At 44.8% G+C, this 20,278-nt stretch overlaps 2 protein-coding genes across 2 annotated transcripts in view; one reads left to right on the forward strand and one right to left on the reverse strand.

Annotated features, from left to right (window-relative positions):
* Positions 1-20,278, forward strand: part of LOC122930557 (zinc finger protein 585A-like) — a 337,659-nt gene that overhangs the window by 142,243 nt on the left and 175,138 nt on the right. The window lies entirely within an intron of this gene.
* Positions 8,184-20,276, reverse strand: LOC122925038 (zinc finger and SCAN domain-containing protein 20-like). Its single transcript, XM_044276578.1, has 2 exons — positions 20,219-20,276; positions 8,184-10,109 (listed from the first exon to the last, which is right to left on the reverse strand). Exons 1-2 carry the CDS (start codon positions 20,271-20,273, stop codon positions 9,364-9,366), a joined length of 801 nt encoding a protein of 266 aa, XP_044132513.1. The 5' UTR covers positions 20,274-20,276; the 3' UTR covers positions 8,184-9,363.

A 20,278-nucleotide genomic window follows, 5' to 3' on the forward strand; every position in this document is an offset into this window, starting at 1 on the left:
GTATGTCACCACAAATTGTTTCCAGGCCATTACCACCAGGGCCATGGCTTCTGTGTAGTGTAGGACTGGGTGTATCGAGGGGGAGGACCTCAAGTTAGTTAGTGCCTCATAAGAGCCCACCAGAGCTGCCTCTAGAACCACAGCCGGATTATTGGCATCTGCCCTAATCCACCAGGAGGCATACACTAGTTGAGCAGCAATGTAGTACACATACATATCTGGAAGTCTTAACCCCCCAGCAAAAGTTTCGGTAGTATGGCCATTTTTATCATATTCGTTCTACCTATCAAGATCAATGGTAAATTTTCCCAAGCTTCCAGTTTACGAGTAATATACTCCATAGTGGGGACTACATTAAGCTGATAAAACTGTCCAGGATCTCTGTGAATCTTAATCCCCAAGCAGACAAAGCAATACACTACCTTTAGACGCGACAGGGGGGTTATATCTGCAGGATTTATCTCCTCTATTAAGCAGAGACTGGATTTAGTCCAATTGACCCTGAGGCCTGAAAACTTCCCAAAACCATCTATGGTATCTAGAAGTGCTTCCAAGGATTTGCCCGCATCAGCTAAGTACATCAGCGTAGAGTGAAATTTTTTCCTATATTCTTAAAATAGACCATCCCTCAATCAGTCCCGATCCATTAACTAGTTGAGTCAGGGGTATATATATATATATATATATATAATCGGAAAAGGACAGCTACTCCAATAATACCCAAAAAGATTATTTATTGGGCCACAGTGGCACAGTGAGGCGACGTTTCGGCTCAAAATCCAGGGCCTTTCTCAAGCATAGAGAAAGGCTCTGGATTTTGAGCCGAAACGTCGCCTCACTGTGCCACTGTGGCCCAATAAATAATCTTTTTTGGTATTATTGGAGTTGCTGTCCTTTTCCGATTATAAACAAGGGTAAGCAGTGAAATTCCCTGGACATAGCACCCGCTTTTATGGTGTGAATTGGTGCTGCCAAACGTTTCTTTTTATATATATATATATATATATATATATATATATATATATATATATATATAAATATAATAAAGAAAAGAGAGAAGCAGCACACAAGAAGGTGCGGGTGCAAAAAAATCCTCCTGAGGGACCTGCGACCAAGGTCCCAGATATGAATAGTAAAGCAAAGAAGGCAGCACTCCAGATGATAATGAAAAAAGTGGATGGTTTATTCACTCATGAGTGAATAAACCATCCACTTTTTTCATTATCATCTGGAGTGCTGCCTTCTTTGCTTTACTATGTATATATAAGCTAACTATCAAATGTAATGACCGGAAAGCAGAGAGCATAGCAATAACACTTCTGTCTCTCTCAGATCTGCAAAATACTGAATACAAGGGCTGCTGGGGATGTTCTTATATAGTAAGGCGTAGGCAGCTTTCCTATTGGTTGCTAGGGATGTTGCTAAGCTCAGACAAAGACATTGCAGCCTTCTCATTGGCCCACAAGCAAGAAGGGAGGGTACCGATGAAAAAAAACTAGAATATTCAAAATTACGAATATATATCACTATAGTAACATAGTACATAAGGCCGAAAAAAGACATTTGTCCATCCAGTTCGGCCTGTTATCCCGCAAGTTGATCCAGAGGAAGGCAAAAAAAAACCCTGTGAGGTAGAAGCCAATTTTCTCCACTTTAGGGGAACATAAACTTCCTTCCCGACTCCAATTAGGCATCAGAATAACTCCCTGGATCAGTGACCCCTCTCTAGTAGCTATAGCCTGTAATATTATTAAGCTCCAGAAATACATCCAGGTCCCTCTTGAATTCCTTTATTGTACTCACCATCACCACCTCCTCAGGCAGAGAGTTCCATATTCTCACTGCTCTTACCGTAAAGAATCCTTTTCTATGTTTGTGTACAAACCTTCTTTCCTCCAGACGCAGAGGATGTCCCCTCGTCACAGTCACGGGGATGAATAGCTGATGGGATAGATCTCTGTACTGACCCCTGATATATTTATACATATTAATTAGATCTCCCCTCAGTCGTCTTTTTTCTAAAGTGAATAACCCTAATTTTGATAATCTTTCAGGGTACTGTAGTTGCCCCATTCCAGTTATTACTTTAGATGCCCTCCTCTGGACCTTCTCCAGCTCTGCTATGTCTGCCTTGTTTACAGGAGCCCTAGAACTGTACACAGTACTCCATATGTGGTCTGACTAGCGATTTGTAAAGTGGTAGGACTATGTTCTTATCACGGGAATCTATGCCCCTTCTGATGCAACCCATTATCTTGTTGGCCTTGGCAGCAGCTGCCTGACACTGGTTTTTGCAGCTTAGTTTGCTGTTTATTAAAATTCCTAGATCCTTTTCCATGTCAGTGTTACCGAGTGTTTTACCATTTAGTATGTACGGGTGACTTGCATTTTTCCTTCCCATGTGCATAACTTTACATTTATCAGTGTTAAACCCCATCTGCCACTTATCTGCCCAAGCCTCCAATCTATCCAGATCCCTCTGTAGTAGTATACTGTCCTCATCAGTGTAAATTACTTTACACAGTTTAGTGTCATCTGCGAAAATTGATACTTTACTATGCAAGCCTTCTACAAGATCATTAGTAAATATATTGAAGAGAATAGGGCCCAATACTGACCCCTGAGGTACTCCACTAGTGACAGTGACCCAATCTGAGTGTGTACCGTTAATAACCACCCTCTGTTTTCTATCCCTCAGCCAGTTACTTACCCACATACAGATGTTTTCTCCCAGTCCGAGCATTCTCATTTTATATACTAACCTTTTATGTGGTACAGTGACAAATGCTTTGGAGAAGTCCAGATATACGACATCCATGGATTCGCCGCTGTCAAGTCTAGAACTTACCTCCTCATAGAAACTGATTAAATTAGTCTGACATGACCGATCCCTCACGAAGCCATGCTGATATGGCGTTATTTGCTTATTTCTGTTGAGATGCTCTAATATAGCATCTCTCAGAAAACCTTCAAACAGTTTACCCACAACAGATGTTAAACTTACCGACCTATAGTTTCCAGGCTCTGTTTTTGGCCCCTTTTTGAATATTGGCACCACATATGCCATGCGCCAATCCTGTGGGACATTCCCTGTCAGTATAGAGTCTGCAAATATCAGAAATAAGGGTCTGGCTATGACATTACTTAATTCCTTTAGGATACGGGGGTGTATGCCTTCCGGTCCTGGCGATTTGTCTATTTTAATCTTTTTAAGTCGCTGATGTACTTCTTCCTGGGTCAGACAGGACACTTTTAATGGGGAATTAATTTTTGCATTCTGCATGTAATCTGACAATTTATTTTCCTCAGTGAATACATTGGAGAAAAAAATATTTAACAGCTTTGCTTTCTCCTCGTCGCTCTCTGCGACTCCCCCCTCATTACTCTTTAAAGGGCCGACACCTTCAGATTTATACTTTTTAACATTTATATAATTGAAGAACATTTTAGGGTTAGTTTTACTCTCTTTGGCAATTAATCTCTCGGTCTCTAGTTTGGCCGCTTTTATTTGTTTTTTACATGTTCTATTTTTTTCCTTATAGTTTTTCAGTGCTTCCGTGCTCCCCTCCTGTTTCAGTGAATGATATGCTTTCTTTTTGTCATTTATTGCTTTCGTTACAGTTCTATTTATCCACATTGGTTTCTTTTTGTTCCTTAACCTTTTATTACCATACGGTATGTACCTCTCACAATGAGATTTTAGGATGTTTTTAAAGATATCCCATTTTGTGGCTGTATTTTTATTTTTGAGGACTTTGTCCCAGTTAGTTTGGCCTATGGCCTCTCTTAGTTGGCTAACTTTAGCTTTTTTGAAGTTTGGTATTTTTGTTCCTCCCTGTAGAAACGCTCTTTTGAATGATAATTGGAAGGTTATTACTTTGTGGTCACTATTTCCCAGGTGTCCCCCAACCTGCACGTCTGTTGTTCTGTCCGGCCTATTGGTTAATACTAAGTCCAGTATGGCCGTCCCTCTAGTCGGGTCCTGAACCAGTTGGGACAGGTAATTGTCTTTGGTTATTGCCAAGAACCTGTTTCCTTTATGAGATATGCAAGTTTCAGTTTCCCAGTCTATATCTGGGTAGTTGAAGTCCCCCATAATAACCACCTCATTATGATTTGCCGCCTCGTCTATCTCGTTTAGTAGTAGATTTTCTGTGGACTCTGGTATATTAGGTGGTTTATAGTAAACTCCTATTAGTAATTTATTGTTGTTTTTAGCTCCATGTATCTCTACCCACACTGACTCCACATGTTCATGTCCCTCACTTATATCTTCGCGGAGTGTGGGCTTTAGACCGGACTTTACATAAAGGCAGACCCCTCCCCCTCTCCGGTTTTGACGATCCTTTCTAAACAGACTGTAACCTTGTACATTAACCGCCCAGTCATAGCTATCATCCAGCCATGTCTCAGTTATTCCCACTATGTCATAGTCCTCCTCACACATCACTAATTCCAGTTCACCAGTTTTATTAGTCAGACTTCTGGCATTAGTATACATACATTTGAGAGGTTTATGTATATTTTTTACCCTACACCTTTCCTTCTGAACTGTTCTAGTCCCTCCTTCCATTCCTCCCCCAGTCCCATTACCTTGCCCCCGGTCTCTATCTGCGCTATCTTCCCGTCCTATAACGTAATTACCCTCCCCCCCAGTCCCTAGTTTAAACACTCCTCCAACCTTCTAGCCATCTTTCTCCCCAGCACAGCTGCCCCTTCCCCATTGAGGTGCAGCCCGTCCCTACGATAGAGCCTGTAGCCGATAGAAAAATCGGCCCAGTTCTCCAGGAACCCAAACCCCTCCTTCCTACACCAGTTCTTGAGCCACTTGTTAATCTCCCTAATCTCCCGTTGCCTTTCTTGTGTGGCTCGTGGTACAGGCAGTATTTCGGAAAATACTACCTTTGAGGTCCTTGCCCTCAGCTTTTGACCTAAATCCCTGAAATCATTTTTAAGGACTCTCCACCTACCTCTAACTTTGTCATTGGTTCCGATATGGACCATGACCGCTGGATCTTCTCCAGCCCCTCCCAGTAATCTGTCAACCTGATCCGCGATGTGTCGAACTCTAGCGCCAGGAAGACAGCACACTGTTCGGCGATCACGGTCTTTGTGACAGATTTCCCAAATAATGGAGTCGCCCACTACCAGCACCTGTCTGGCCTGCCCTGCTCTCCTGGTTCCCTGCTTACTGGAGCTGACATTCCCCTGACTGGCAGAGGAAGTGTCCGGCTGCAGCAGTGCCGTCCCCGGACTGACATCCCCCTCATCTGCCAAATGTGCAAACTTGTTGGGGTGTGTCAGATCAGGGCTAGCCTCCCTGGCACTCTTCCCTATACCCCGCTTTCTAACTGTTACCCAGCTAGCTACCTCACTTTCCTCAGCCTCCTCTCTGTCACCCTCCCCCTCATCTACCCCAAAGAGTGCTTGCTCGGTGAGAAGCAAACTCTTTTGCAAATTATCAATGCCTCTCAGTGTTGCAACTTGCCCGTTTAGAGACTCGATTTGCGATTCCAAACGGGTTATTTGCTCACATCTAGAACAAAGATATGCACCCTGGAACTGCAGTTCCAGGACTGTATACATCATGCAAGATGTGCACTGGACTGCGTTGTAAATTGTGCAACTCATACTGAATGGGGATTACAACAGTAAAAAAGTAAAACAGTATATATGATTTAGATTTAGACCCTGTCTGCTGTAGTTGAAGGGCTATGTAAAATTAAGCCAACAACACACAAGGAAATTATATCCAACCTTAGTTTCCAAACTCCTTTTCTTAAACTCCTTGTTTTTTTAACTTCACTTAATAAGAAGCCCACTTAGTAGTGCCAATATTCACTAGATTCCATATCCATAATATTAGGGATCGACCGATATTGATTTTTTAGGGCCGATACCGATACCGATAATTTGTGAACTTTCAGGCCGATAGCCGATAATTTATACCGATATTCTGGGAATTTTCATTTTTTAAAAAAAATAAAAATTCCCACAAATCTGCTGAAAATTAATGTTTATTGTTAATGTGTATTTTTTTTTTGTAAATCTTTCTTTTTCATTTATATTTAATATTTTGGTGTTTTAATTATTTTTTTTGTAACTTTTTTTTTTTAAACTAACTTTTAGCCCCCTTAGGGACTAGAACCCATGTCCTATTCACCCTGATAGAGATCTATCAGGGTGAATAGGAGCTCACACTGTCCCTGCTGCTCTGTGCTCTGTGCACACAGCAGCATGGAGCTTATCATGGCAGCCAGTGCTTCAATAGCGTCCTGGCTGCCATGGTAACCGATCGGAGCCCCAGCATTACACTGCTGGGGCTCCGATCGGAGGAGGAGGGGAGAGGGAATCCTGTGGAGGGGCGCACTGCGACTGGGGTGGGGGGGCCCTATGCGCCACCACTGGTTAATACTGGGGGGGAGGGGGGGCGCACTGCGCCACCAATGCTTAATACTGGGGGGGCTTGGGGGAGAGGCGCACTGCGCCACCAATGCTTAATACTGGGGGGGGGGGGCGCACTGCGCCACCAATGTCTGATACTGGGGGGCTTGGGGGGGCGCACTGCGCCACCAATGAAGCTTAATCTCACATTTATTCATATACAGAAGGCGGGAGCTGCAGGATCACATAGCCGGCTCCCGGCCTCTATGAGCAGTAGCTGCGATCCGCGGCACCTGAGGAGTTAACTACCGCGGATCGCAGCTACAGCTCATAGAGGCCGGGAGCCGGCTATGTGATTCTGCAGCTCCCGCCTCCTGTATATGAATGAATGATAGATTAATCTTCATTGGTGGAGCAGTGGCCATAGCTCCTCCCCTCCTCTTGTCCCCTGTCCTCTCATTGGCGGCAGCAGCACAGGGGGAGGAGACACTGCTCCTTCTCCCCTGTGCTGCTGCTGAGGGAACACGGAGAGCGCTGTCAGCAGCGCGATCTGTGTTCCCCATACACTATCGGAATATCGGCAAAATAGATGCCGATACCGATAGTGTTCAAAATCCTGAATATCGGCCCATAATATCGGTAAATCCGATAATCGGTCGATCCCTACATAATATTACATTCTGGTAAGAGTTACACTTGAAAGATGTTGCATTTGGAAAGACCAAGTATCTCATCACGTATATGGGCAAGAGGACATATTTCATCTTGTATCGAGGGTAGAGGCCCTCTAACCAGTGCATCATTTCAATTATACAGTTTTCCCCAATAAACTTATCCTTGTAATCATTTACATACATCATTATATTCACACATAGAAAGTTTCCTTAAATCCCAACTACTCCTTCTTGAGAAGTCATTTTTTTGTCAGTGAGGGTACGAAATACTAATAATTCATCCACATGTCTCCATTGATGTTCTGCAGGTAATGAAGAAGTCAGGATACATATGAAACACATATATGAGCATCACTTGGTCACTGAATTCATGTTCCCATTATTCAGGCGTTAATTAACAGATGTGATATCACAAGCGATTCCCACCCCCGATATATCCCTCAGCTCCAGTATCTAGATAGGTTTACCATTAAACCGCAGGAATGTACATATGGGGTTAATTATCACCGATCACCCAGTCAGATAAATCAGTGATATAGTCATCATGCCACCAATATTACAGTCTCTGCACAGGACAGTTAGTCTGTAAGAGCAATGAAGGTCACAGCGCTAGGAGAAAGTATATGAGCCAAAAAGACAATAGGCCAGATTTATCATGACTGACAGCTCACTCCACTTTAACATATGGCTAAAGTCAGTTTTAGCCAAGTCAGATTTATGATCGGCCCTTTAAGACTGTAATAAATGTGGTTTGCCGGTAGCAGTTTATCCGTCAGTAAGCAGCTTTACAAAAGTCGCACGTTTTTATGAAAAAGTCGCATGTTCTATTAAAAAGTCTCATAAGATAAGCATGGTCCTCACTGGAGTGAAATTGCGACTTTTTTGCAACTTTTTAAATAGTCCCAATAGTAAATCTGTCTAGAGATTCATTTACATAAGAAAACACGCCCACTTTCAGAAAACTGGCGAGCATAGTGCAGAGCAGAAAAAAGTCGCAAATTTGTGCGCAGTTTTAGCGTTTGGGACTTTTTTACTCCATTATTCTGACCTGAGCTAATGATAAATCTGGCTCAATGTCTGTATGTGACAATAGAAGATTTTATTTTAGCTTTATATACTGTTTTAATGAAATATTAACATGTCTATATTTCTACATACATTATTACATGGAGCGTTGTTACTTCCCCCCATGTCACTCTGGACTGTCCGGCAGTGTGTGTGAAGGTGTGAATACAGAGAAAAGAAGCAAGATTCATGGGGACAGTTCATCTTCACTGCTCTGGAAGTAAATAAGGCTCTTCTTCTCTTCCTTATATCCACAATACCTTTCCTCCATGGACCTCAGTCACCGTTGACCTCAAAGAAATATAATATGGTCTTTTGGCAGATGCAGGAAAATTCCACCCAAAAAAATTATATTTTTATTGGCCTTTAGGCTGTAGCTACATGGCGACATTTTATGTAATATCAAAATCACAATGTCGCATTGTGACACTGCCTCTAATTGTCAATGCGGTCAAAATATGATGCTACGTGTCATGACAGTGACAAAAAATCCAATAATTGGTCATATGTGACTTTGCTATTGTAGAACACAATGCTAGTTTTTTTTATACCGAAATCTTAGCTGTAAAATAGCTGCACAACAGCTATCGTGTGACTTTCTGTCACATGGTACATGTTGCCATGTAGCCTCAGGTTACTGGCCTGTGAATAATAGGACTTAAATAAATTTTTATAGTATTTCCTATATTTCCAAAAATAATATGGTTTCTTCTGATGTGATGAGTTTTAGAATTTGTTTTCCTTAGAACACTTTCAGCATATAAAACATCAAAATGCCTTCTCTCCTGTGTGACGTCTCCGATGACGCTTAAGTTTGGCTTCAGTATTAAAACATTTCTCACATTCTGAACATGAATATGGTTTCTCTCCTGTGTGAGTTCTCTGATGTTTAACAATTTGTGATCTTGTTGTAAAACATTTCCCACATTCTGAACATGAATATGGCTTCACTCCTGTGTGAGTTCTCAAATGTGTACCTAGATGTGATTTATCTATAAAACATTTCCCACATTCTGAACATGAAAATGGTTTCTCTCCCGTGTGAGCTCTCTCATGTGTAACAAGACTTACTTTATTTGTAAAACATTTCCCACATTCTGAACATGAATAAGGCTTCTCTCCTGTGTGAATTCTCTCATGTCTCACAAGTTTTGCTCTCTCTATAAACCATTTCCCACATTCTGAACACGAATGCCGCTTGTCTCCTATGTGACTTTGCCTATGTCTAACAAGACTTGATTTACACTGAGAAGCACTTCAAACATTCTAAACATGCAAATGGCTTCTCTCCTGTATGAACTCGCTGATGTCTAACAAGACTTGAACTCACTGAGTAGCACTTAAAGCATTCTGAACAGGAATATGGCCTCTCTCCTGTGTGACTTCTCTCATGTCTAACAAAATGCGATTTATCTCTAAAACACTTCCCACATTCTGAACAGGAATACGGCTTCTCTCCTGTGTGAATTCTCTCATGTGTAACAAGATGTGATTTCTTTGTGAAGCACTTCCCACATTCTGAACAGCAGTATCGCCTCTCCCTTGCGTGAATTCTTCCATGTGTAGAAAAGCTTGATGTGTTTTTCAACTTTTTACCACACTGGTACCTTTTACCTCCTTTCTGGCCTGTACTTGTGGTAACAATCTGTAATTGGTTAGAAGAAGGTTCCTCATGATTAGAGGAATTATGTGACAGAGCTGTACTGTGGAGTCCTGGATGTACATTAAGTGTAATGAGGTTTTCTCTGGAAGAGCACGGCATGATATCTTCATCTTCTGCTTTATAAGTTAGTGATAACATTATGTTTTCCTCAGAATTCTGGTCAGGAGAAAGTTCATCATGGTTAGGGATATTATTTGATAGTCCTGGAGGTACAGTAAGGGTAATGAGGCTTTCTCTTGAAGAGTGCAGCATGATATCTTCATCTTCTGCTTTATAATTTAGTAACAATATAACATTTCCATTACAATTTTTACTGGGGTTTTCTGTGAAGATAAAAATTAGAATTTCAGATTTCTTTCCAAACTACAGAGTAGACAAACATAGATCATTTCTATTAGGGCTCATGCACACGACAATATGTATTCTGCGGTCCGCAAAAAAAAAAAAACGGATGACATCCATATTGCATCTGTTTATTTTTGCCGATCCATTGTAACAATGCCTGTCCTTGTTTGAAAAAGGGACAAGAATAGGACATGTTCTATTTTTTCAGAGGAACGGACTTGCGGACATAAGAAACGGAATGCACACTGAGTCATTTCAGTATTTTTTTTTTGCAGACCCATTGATGTGAATGGATCCGTATAAGAGCTGCAAACAAAAAAACGGAACAGACACGGAAAGAAAATACGGTTGTGTGTATGAACCCTTAGACTGGAAGTGGATCCAGGAGAAACTAGAGGTCCAAATTATTCATTTGCAATTCACTCTTGACTTTGGTTCAAAATATTGCACAAAAAAATGTACCAAAAATGTACAGCCTTATAAAGCTTTGTGCAACACTCATAAAAAGTCCAGGATTCTAGTCTACATCCGGTCACCACTTTTATTAAACAAAAATTTGAAAAATCTGACTATCACTGGCAATCAAGTCCTTCTTACCTTCTCATAACACATTTGGCCCTTCAATGCCAAATGGGCACCATGTGCATACAACATGTTAACCTAAAAAGGATCCATCACCACATTCCTTAACCCAAACTGCATTGGTTATTAAATAGATCTCTTAGACCTGATGAAGTTGGTGGATTCACTAGAAAAAAAAACATGCCATAATGTCCACATACAGCATAACAGCTCTTCTAAGTGTACCTCCTCCCCTGCTGAAATCTTACACATGCTGCAGCCTCCCTTGGCTCTGCAATGAAGCAGCAGCATTTTTAATTAAGGCTTCTAATTTCATTTGCTCCTTTCTTTTACTGAAACATGCACTGAACATGAATGAGACGGCAGCAGGGGAGGAGGTGCACTTATATGAAATTATCAATTAAGCCATAGGTGGATAGAGAAAGAATTTAGCTCTCATGAGCATTCTCACTCTCTAGCTGGAGTCATAATATGCTGTGATAATATTCTAGGCTAGGAAATGTTTCCTAATTTACCACAAGGGACTATTCAAAGGCTTTCTGCCTGTAATAGGTAAGGTCACTTGTGTACATTTCCTCAGCACTCTTGGCATGAGTGTGGTGAGGGGTGAGAGAGAAAGATAAAGACACAATAGTTAAATTTTTATTATGTTCACATCACTATTAGGGATGAGCTTCATCCGAAGTCGATCCGCATAAAACGTTGTTTTAATACTGTACGGAGCGGCCGCTCCGTACAGTATTAGAATGTATTGGCTCAGATGAGCCGAAGGTATTACTTCATGAAGTCTCGTGAGACTTCGTGTAATAACTTTGGTCATTCCAAGGTACTCGAGTTTGGTACAAAGTCTTTTTTACAGTAGAAATTAATTTCCCTAATCCCTATACATGTTCACATGTAACTAGTATATGTGCATGTTAAATTAACAGTTTAATAATGATTGGTTAAAAAAAAAATCTGCAGAAAAATTATATGTATGAAGGGGATTGTCTTTTTATATAAAATAAACGGATAGCAAGCTATTAGACAGAGAGCAGCTTGCTGAACTCTGGTCCAACCTATATCTGTGTTGTCTCTGGCTTCTCTCTCGCCATACAGTGATCACTATATACCTTTGTATATTCGGAACACCAGATAAAGGAAGGACTGTAGTCTTTAGCTACAGATTTAAAGGGGAATTACTACAATAATGTTAATTTTAATATCAGAAAGGAAAACAATGAAAAAAGATTGTACAGCCATTCTGACATGGAGTTTCAAGGTAAGTACACCTGTCTCAATGTGGTCTAAAAGATCTATTTCATACTACATGCTATTTATATTGTGAAATCTAGTGAGAGATCCTCTTTCATATTGTTACAGACAAATTGATAATGGCCACAATTTGTAACAAAATAAAGTGCAATGCATTATAGCACCTGTCTCAGGCTGAATTCACGGACATGACAATGAGGTCTATATAGCCTAATGGCTGCACAAGCACCATATCTCAGGTTAATAGACCGAGCAGTTCCCGGCTTGAACTCTGATGCTATGTAACCCATACAAGTAGGGTGTTTCATTTTTCCAAAGATGTGATTTTCATATGACTTTGCCTACGCATGTGCATCTGTGCTATACCCACTGCACATGCTGGAGCTAACCAGTTGGTCAAAAAAGCATTAGGAGCAATAAACCGAACAAAAATAAGAAGCCAACATGTCCTAAACCAGAGATATGACGAGAACAAAAAACCCTAGGAAAAACCCGGAAGTGCAGAAATAACCAAAGAGGGTGGAATCTGTGTCCCCTAATGCATCCTACGAGAAAAGGATTTTATGGCGAGTACAAAAATCTATTTTTCTCGTGAATGGCATTGGGGGACACAGCACAATTGGGCGTCCAAAAGCAGTCCATGAGGGACGGAAGAAACAGCCATGCAAGACACCTAACACACAGCTGCTGGCAGAACCTTGCGACCAAAGCTGGCTTCGGCAGAGGCCAAGGAATGGATCTGATAGAACTTCGAAAAGGTGAGAAGCGAAGCCCAGGTGGCGGCCTTGCAGACCTGGGAAGCAGAAGCCTGATGCCAAACTGCCCAAGAGGCCCTGACCGCCCTAGTGGATTGAGCGGTCAACCGAAAGAGGGAACCCTTTGCAACATAGGTCTCCTTGACAGCCGACCGAATCCAGCGGGAGGGGGTGGCTTTGGAAGCTTGCAGACCCTTACGAGGTCCATCAGGAATGACAAAGAGAGAGTCTGAACGCCTGAAAGACTCCGTTAACTGAAGGTACAGGCGAAGCGCCCGAACGACATCCAGACGATGAAGGGATCTCTCCCTGAGATGAACGGGATTAGGACAGAAAGATGGAAGGACAATCTCCTCATTAAAGGGGTTGTCCGAGTTATGAAAAAAAAATAATATAGCACTGAAAATCTGATATATAACTGAGCTAAGCAAGTTTTATGCAAAAAAAAAAATATATTTTTCCTCATTTCCCTGGTTCTTTTCTGGCCCTTGTTTACATGCAATAAAAACAATCTCTGCCCCTCCCCCTGCTCTGCTAAGGGAGTGAATACAAGAGTTGCCCTAAGTGACATGTCCGCCTGCTGGGAGACTCTGCAGCATGTTGTATGTGTAGGACTACAAGTCCCAGCTGTATAATGACACTGCTAAGGGAGTGGATACAAGAGCTGCCCTGAGTGCTTGGAGACTCTGCAGCATGTTGTATGTGTAGGACTACATGTCCCACCTGTATAATGACATTGCTAATACACACAGGATCTTCCCCCTACCTTCTTGTGCAATGCTCTCTCTAGCATATCAACTCCAGTGCCCAGCATTATCTCTTCACTGCCTGCAAAGCTGTGCAGCTGAAGGGGTTAAGAATCCTAGCAGAGAGTAGACAGCAGTAAAGGGGGGGGGGGGGGGGCATGGCCAGCACAGTGACATCTCGTTTAACTGGAGATAAAGTGAGTGAATTGGAAAGCTGTTACATTTGCTTAGTTAGGAACATAGAAAGAACAAATATATAACTTGGATAACCCCTTTAATATGGAATGAGGACCTTGTGGAGAAAGGAGGGAACCGGACGGAGGACCACTTTGTCCTGGTGGAACACAAGGTAGAGAGACTTGCAAGAAAGCGCAGCAAGCTCAGAGACTCTGCGGATAGAGGTAATCGCCACAAGGAAGGCGACCTTAAAAGAAGCGAAGAGAGACATCGGTCAGTGGCTCGAAAGGAGAGGACTGAAGAGCGTCAAGGACAAGGTTCAAGTCCCATGGCTCCACAGGGGAACGACAGGGGGGAGCACGGTGAGTGACCCCCTGGAGAAAGGTCGTCACCTGAGGACGGGAAGCCAAAGTTCTCTGGAAAAGAACGGACAGGGCCGAAATCTGACCCTTTAGAGAGGCCAGACGAAGACCTTTGTCAAAACCAGCCTGGAGAAAAGACAGGATCCTAGGCACAGAAAAGCAGAGAGGGTGAAACTGGCCAGATTCACACCAGGCAAAATACGCCCGCCAGGTACGGTGATAAATCCTGGCCGATTGGGGTTTGCGGACGTGAAGCATAGTCTGAATGACAGACTCCGAGAGACCGCGGAACCTCAGGACCGCGGCCTCAATAGCCACACCGTTAAATGCAGTTGAGGTAAATTTGGGTGGAATAGCAGACCTTGGGAAAGGAGGTCGGTGCGCAGAGGAAGCTGCCAAGGGACGTCGGCGAGCAGAAACACGAGGTCTGCATACCACGCCCTGCGGGGCCAATCCGGAGCCACCAGGATCGCCGAGACAGGAGCGTCCTTGAGGCGCTTGAGTACCCGGGGAAGAAGCAGAAAAGGGAGGGAAGAGGTAAAGGAGGCTGAACTGAGACCAAGGAAAAAACAGAGCATCCACCGCCAGAGCCTGAAGGTCCCGGGACCTGGCGACTTACGACGGAATCTTGTGCTTCAGACGACAAGTGAACAGGTCCACGTCTGGGGTTTCCCACTGGTGACACAGGTGTAGAAACACCTCCGGATGGAGGGACCACTCGCCCGGGTCGAGGCGATGGCGACTAGGAAAGTCTGCCGCCCAATTGTCGACCCCGGGACTGAGGACTGAGGACAGTCCCGCTTCTGGTATCCCCCTGGTGATTCAAGTAAGCCACGGCCGTGGAATTGTCCAACTGACTCCAGATCAGAAGACCGTCTAGCAGGGGGGTCCAGCGGCAGAGGGCAAGGAAAATGGCCCTGAGCTCCAGGACATTGATCGACAGGGAAGACTCCTCCGCTGACCACTGCCCTTGGGCAGTGAGGGACCCGAAGGCAGCCCCCAACTCATCAGGCTGGCATCGGTGGTGATCACATGTCAACTTGGCAGAAGGAAAGAGACCATGCGAGGTAGGAGCCACCAACACAAGTCCCAGTGGACCTCTGAGGGAAGGCGGATCAGGCGATCGAGGCCTGACGGAGACTTGTCCTACCTGGAGAGAAGGGTTAGAGTTAGGGTTGTCTGGTGTGCAATTGGGCATAGGGGATCGCCTCGAAAGAGGCCACCATGAGGCCCAGAACCCGCATACACATCCTGATGGGAAGAGGGGACGGTTCGCAGAGGCGAGCCACCCCCAAATGGAGAGACGTCACCTTGACCTGGGAAAGAAAGACTCGCCCGGGGCGAGTGTTGAAGATCATGCCCAGGAAGGACATCCTCTGGGTGGGGACCAGGGAGGACTTGGGAAAATTCCCTAGCCTCCCAAACTGGGACAGAACTGAAAGGGCAATGTGGAGGCTGGACAGGTTGTCTGCGCGGGAAGGGGCCTTCACCAGAAGGTCGTCCAAGTAGGGAATCACCGCAACTCCCCTGGTACGCAGAAGTGCGATGAGGGGAGCCAATACCTTGGTGAAGACCCTCGGGGAAGAAGCCAGACCGAAGGGCAGGGCCACGAACTGAAGATGCAGTGAACCCACCGCAAATCGAAGGAATCTCTGGTGGGAAGGGGCAATTCCATGGAGGCATCACAGAGGGACCGGGATGCTTGGAGAATTTGAGAGGCAAGGGCAGGAAGCTCGCCTTGAGCAGAGTCCTGGGGAAAGGACCGGATGAGTTGTTTGGTCCAGACAACGCAGGCCTTAGCCACCCAAGACGCAGCAAATGCTGGACGGACCGCGGACCCTGCTGCGACAAAAACAAATTTGTCTAAAGAGTCAATCCTCTTGTCAGAGGGATCCGTCAAGGAAGCCGGGTCTGCCAAAAGAAGGGTGGTCGCCTTGGCCAGGCACGCCACCTGGGGATCAACCTGAGGTGGTTCAGACCATAGGATGACTGACTCCTCTGCAAAGGGAAAAAGAGCATCAGACGCCTTGGAGAAGGGCTGGCCAACCTGCGGCTCTCCAGCTGTTGCAAAACTTCAACTCCCAGCATGCTCAGACAGCCTACAGGTATCAGTCTACAGCATGGCATGGTGGGAATTGTACTTTTACAACAGCCGCAGGTTGGCCAGTCCTGCCTTGGAGAGTTGAAGCCGTCTATCAGGGTGACGCACTTAGCCAGAAGTGCGTAGAGGTCCGCATGGTTAGGAAAAACCAAGGCAGGGCGCCTGGAATGGCGGAATGACACGGATTCCTGGGCCAAGGAGGAGGGGCCCTCCTGCACCCGGAGAGCATCCCTAACTGCCTTTATGAGATCCAGATTATGCGCTCTGCTCAGATCCGGAATCAAAGTCAGAGGTGTCCCCAGGAGCGGCAGAACAGGAGACATTCGCCGGACTCAGACTTATCCAGGGAGTGAACCGAGGAAACAGAGGATGAGCGGGACCCAGCTGAGAGCACTCGAGGTTGCTTACGGGACCTGGTGTCAGATCGAGAGCGAACCCTGACCATGGGAGGTTCCCTACTGGGGGTGGAGGCGGCCGTGATTTGGGCCGGCAAGCGATCCAGCGACTGCACAATAGATTGGGAGAGACTGGCAAGGTTCCCTATGGCTTGGGACAGGGACGCGGCCCAATCAGGGGGGACCGACACAGCAGTGGTGGCTGGGGCGGCTTGGGAGGGCCTGAGAGCCAAACACTGTGCAAAGGCGGGATCAGATTGACCACACGGCATCTTTTGGTTGCAGCGAGTGCAAGCAAAATAAGTGACAATCCCAGGAGGGGGATTAGGGACAGGGTCCTGTCTGGCAGAGGACATAAGGGCTAGGATGGAGCCTGTAAGAAAGAAAAACAGCCAGCCAAAGCTGTCCTACCGGACCCCAGGTGCTGTGTCCCGAAGATGCAGCAGCAGCTATAGAAGGACTGTGCGCCGGACTCGGATGGAGACCTGCGTGAGGTGCCAACAAGATGGAGGAGACCTCTCTCCTCGAAGTCTCCAGCAGAAAGACCCACCCCTCGGGCAGAAAGCCCATGACAGGACGGGATTGGAGAAAAGGAAAAAGCTCCTCCCACAGTCCTCCCCAGGAAGAAATGTCCACAATAAGCGTGGGAAACAGGCAGGGGGCGGGATAATTGAGGCCAGCTAGGCCGGAAAAAAGCCGAAACCCGCCGGAAACTAGATAAATGTAAGGGGGGGGGGGCGGGAGGAAAAGCGACGACCGAAAAAGAAAAGAGGGGGGCCGTAAAGAGCCAGGAGCCAAGCGGTAGGCTAGAGAAAACTGAGGCCTAGACCAGGCAAAAAGCCAGGGCCTAGATTAGAAGACGGGGGAGCATACAGGAGAGAGAATGTGATCCCCCATGAGCCCCCACCAAGGGCCTTGCGCCCGCCAATCCACCAAAAGAGCTGGAAAGAAAGGGGAGCAAAGGCGCCCAGACTATGAAGTGTCACGGATGGTGTTGCAGAAAGCTGGAACTTATAAATAAACATCCGACTGGCTTGATCCCGAACTAAGGAGCATATGGGTGAGCCCTATAAAACCCCTAGAGCTCTCCCTGACTGCTATGCCCATGCAAAGATCTTTATGGTAGAAGATTGCATGCCCTCGTACCTTTTACTATGTGACACCTGAAAACCCTACAGTAGTGAGGGAACATGACCACCGGCTCCCTGCACATAATACGGACGGAGTCAGGGTCACCTACAATCAAGCCAGCAAGAAAACACAAATAAAGGAAACAGATTTATCTGAGTAATAAGGAGAAGCAGGCTCCAGCAGTGAACACAGCATTTCAAAAATCGCGTGCCTGTGTTGATTCGGCTCCTCAGCACTCCCTCAGTGCGCCGATGACGTCTTCTCTTTCGGGGACGTCATCGGCGCAGGCGCACTGAGGGAGTGCTGAGGAGGTGAGCCTCCTTATCTCAGAGCGCCTGCGCCGAATCAACACAGGCGCGCGATTTTTTAAATGCTGACAGGGCCAGCCGGAGGAGGAGATCGCGGCTGGCCCTGTCAATCAACAGGAGGAGGGGGCGTTTTTTTGCGGCTGCTACCAGCAAGTAGCCGCCCTACTTGCTTGTAGACAGGTAATTAGCATATTATAAAAGTACGTTTTTTGACATATCTACAGGATGAAAATGATTAATAACATAATGTATAGCTATATCGCAGGATAGGGATTATAAGTACCCCAAAACAATAAAAATGAGTTTAGTGGGGTGACAGAAGCCCTTTAAAAAAAGTTTTAAAAAAAATTCTATATAAATAGAAAATTTACTTTCTACTCATTTATGATTAGTTAAAAAAAAAATGAAAAAAAAATTAACTACACATAATTGCCATCATTGTGTCCGTAACAACCTAATCTATGAAATTATCATATTCCAGTAAAATCAGCGGATCAAAGGCCAAATGGTCACACATGGGGTTTTGCCATAATGGTGCAACAATTTTTGCTGTGCTTTTTTTCCCAGTTATCCTTTGGAAAAATGAAAAATTTGAGCTAGGCTACATATTACCGTTAACTAATTTTTGATTTTCATGCCCAACTGTAATAAAAAGTCTATGAAACATTGTTGGATTAAAATGCTCACTGCACCCCTATATCATTGTAGTTTACAAAATGGGGCCTTTTGGGGGCATTTCTAATGTATCAGCACCTCATGGCCTCTGCAACATGAAATTGTACCTGAAAAATGTCTTAAAAAATGGGGAGCCTAAAATCCACAAGGTGCTCCTTCAATTTTGAGGCCGTTATTGGACTTAAGTAGCACTCTAGGGCCACATACTGTAAGGGATATTTATAAAAACTGCAGAAATAACAGAGTAATAAATATGAAATATAAGCTCTATTTTATCAGCTGCTGCATTCCCAAAAAATTATTAAATATGAAAATCTGGAGAGGGCACTGGGAGGTGAGGACAGTAGTGCACTGGGTCTACTCACCCTCCCTAGTCTTATAACGGGTCCCGCTGCTGTATCCTGACCATGCACAGCCGCAGGACGTGGTGCACGTAGGCGCGCACTATAACCTGACGCTGTGTGCAGTCAGGTCATACTACATAGCGGGACCTGGAAGAAGCGATGGAGCGGTGTGTCCTGGATCTGCAGCACTGTCCGGAGCAAGCAATGTAACTTTGTAACATCTGATCTGAGGCCTGATGGGGGTCTCATCCAAGGATGATGGAGCTTGGGGGTCTGATCTGAGGTCTGATGAAGAATGGGAATCTGATTTGGATAAAATTGTTGCTAAACTTAGAAGCCTGTTAACCTCTGTGGCAGTGGAGCTGCCAGAAGGCCATATGAGAGCTATTAAAGGTGTATCTCACCCAGAGGAAGGTAGGTGAGAACAAGAAAGGCAGGGAAAATAGGTTTTTCCCACTGTCTGCAGCAGCCAGGCTGGTAATTAACAGTATTATCAGCCAGCTGTGGAGCTCGGATAAATGTGGGCTGAGCGCCTCAATCAGGGCTTCCAGTCGGTGGAAAGAGCCGGCTGCGCCAAGGCCTGTGGGAGCCGGGACCCTCTAACCCTGTGTAGGGTAAGCACCGTGCTGTGTTATGGGGTGCTGGGTGGTAGACCCAGATCCCGATAGAGAGGGAGAAATACGGTGTAGTCAGTGGCCAGACGGCCGAGGATTTGTGTTTATGATTTATGTTTGGACTGCTGGAAAAGTGACAATAGAGCTGGCTCTGGCCAGTTTGCACCCAAATCTGCAGTGTTAGAGTGGCTTCTTGAGGTGTGCCAACCGTCTAAGGTGAGAAGACGGCAATCCTAGAGAGCTAAGTGACCCTGAGTTGTCACACCTCTCAAACTGTATTATGTACCATATGTCCCAACATAAAGTGGACATATGGTAAATATTAAGTATTTATTAACTATTTTGTCAGATAGCAGTCAAAAAGGAGTCTTGAAAGCAGAGAAATTTTTGGGAAATTGCTAATTTTGTTACATTTTCATTTAATTTTTGATTTTTTTTTTTATTAATAAAAACTAAATATATTAACCAAAATGTACAACTAACATGAAGTACAATGTGTCACAAAAAAGACTAATCTCAGAATCGCTTGGAAAAATAAAAGTGCTCCAAAGTTATTACCAAGTAAAGTGATCAGATTCTCCTCCTGCCCTGAAGGCACCAAGGACAAAATCTGAAGTCACTTTCTCCATTCATGATTCCATACCTGTGGTGACATCTCCTGGAATGTCCTCCTCCACCTCACTGGGATCGGCCATCATCCTCT

Source organism: Bufo gargarizans, chromosome 1, assembly GCF_014858855.1.
Source record: "Bufo gargarizans isolate SCDJY-AF-19 chromosome 1, ASM1485885v1, whole genome shotgun sequence".
NCBI classification, from domain to species: Eukaryota; Metazoa; Chordata; class Amphibia; order Anura; family Bufonidae; genus Bufo; species Bufo gargarizans.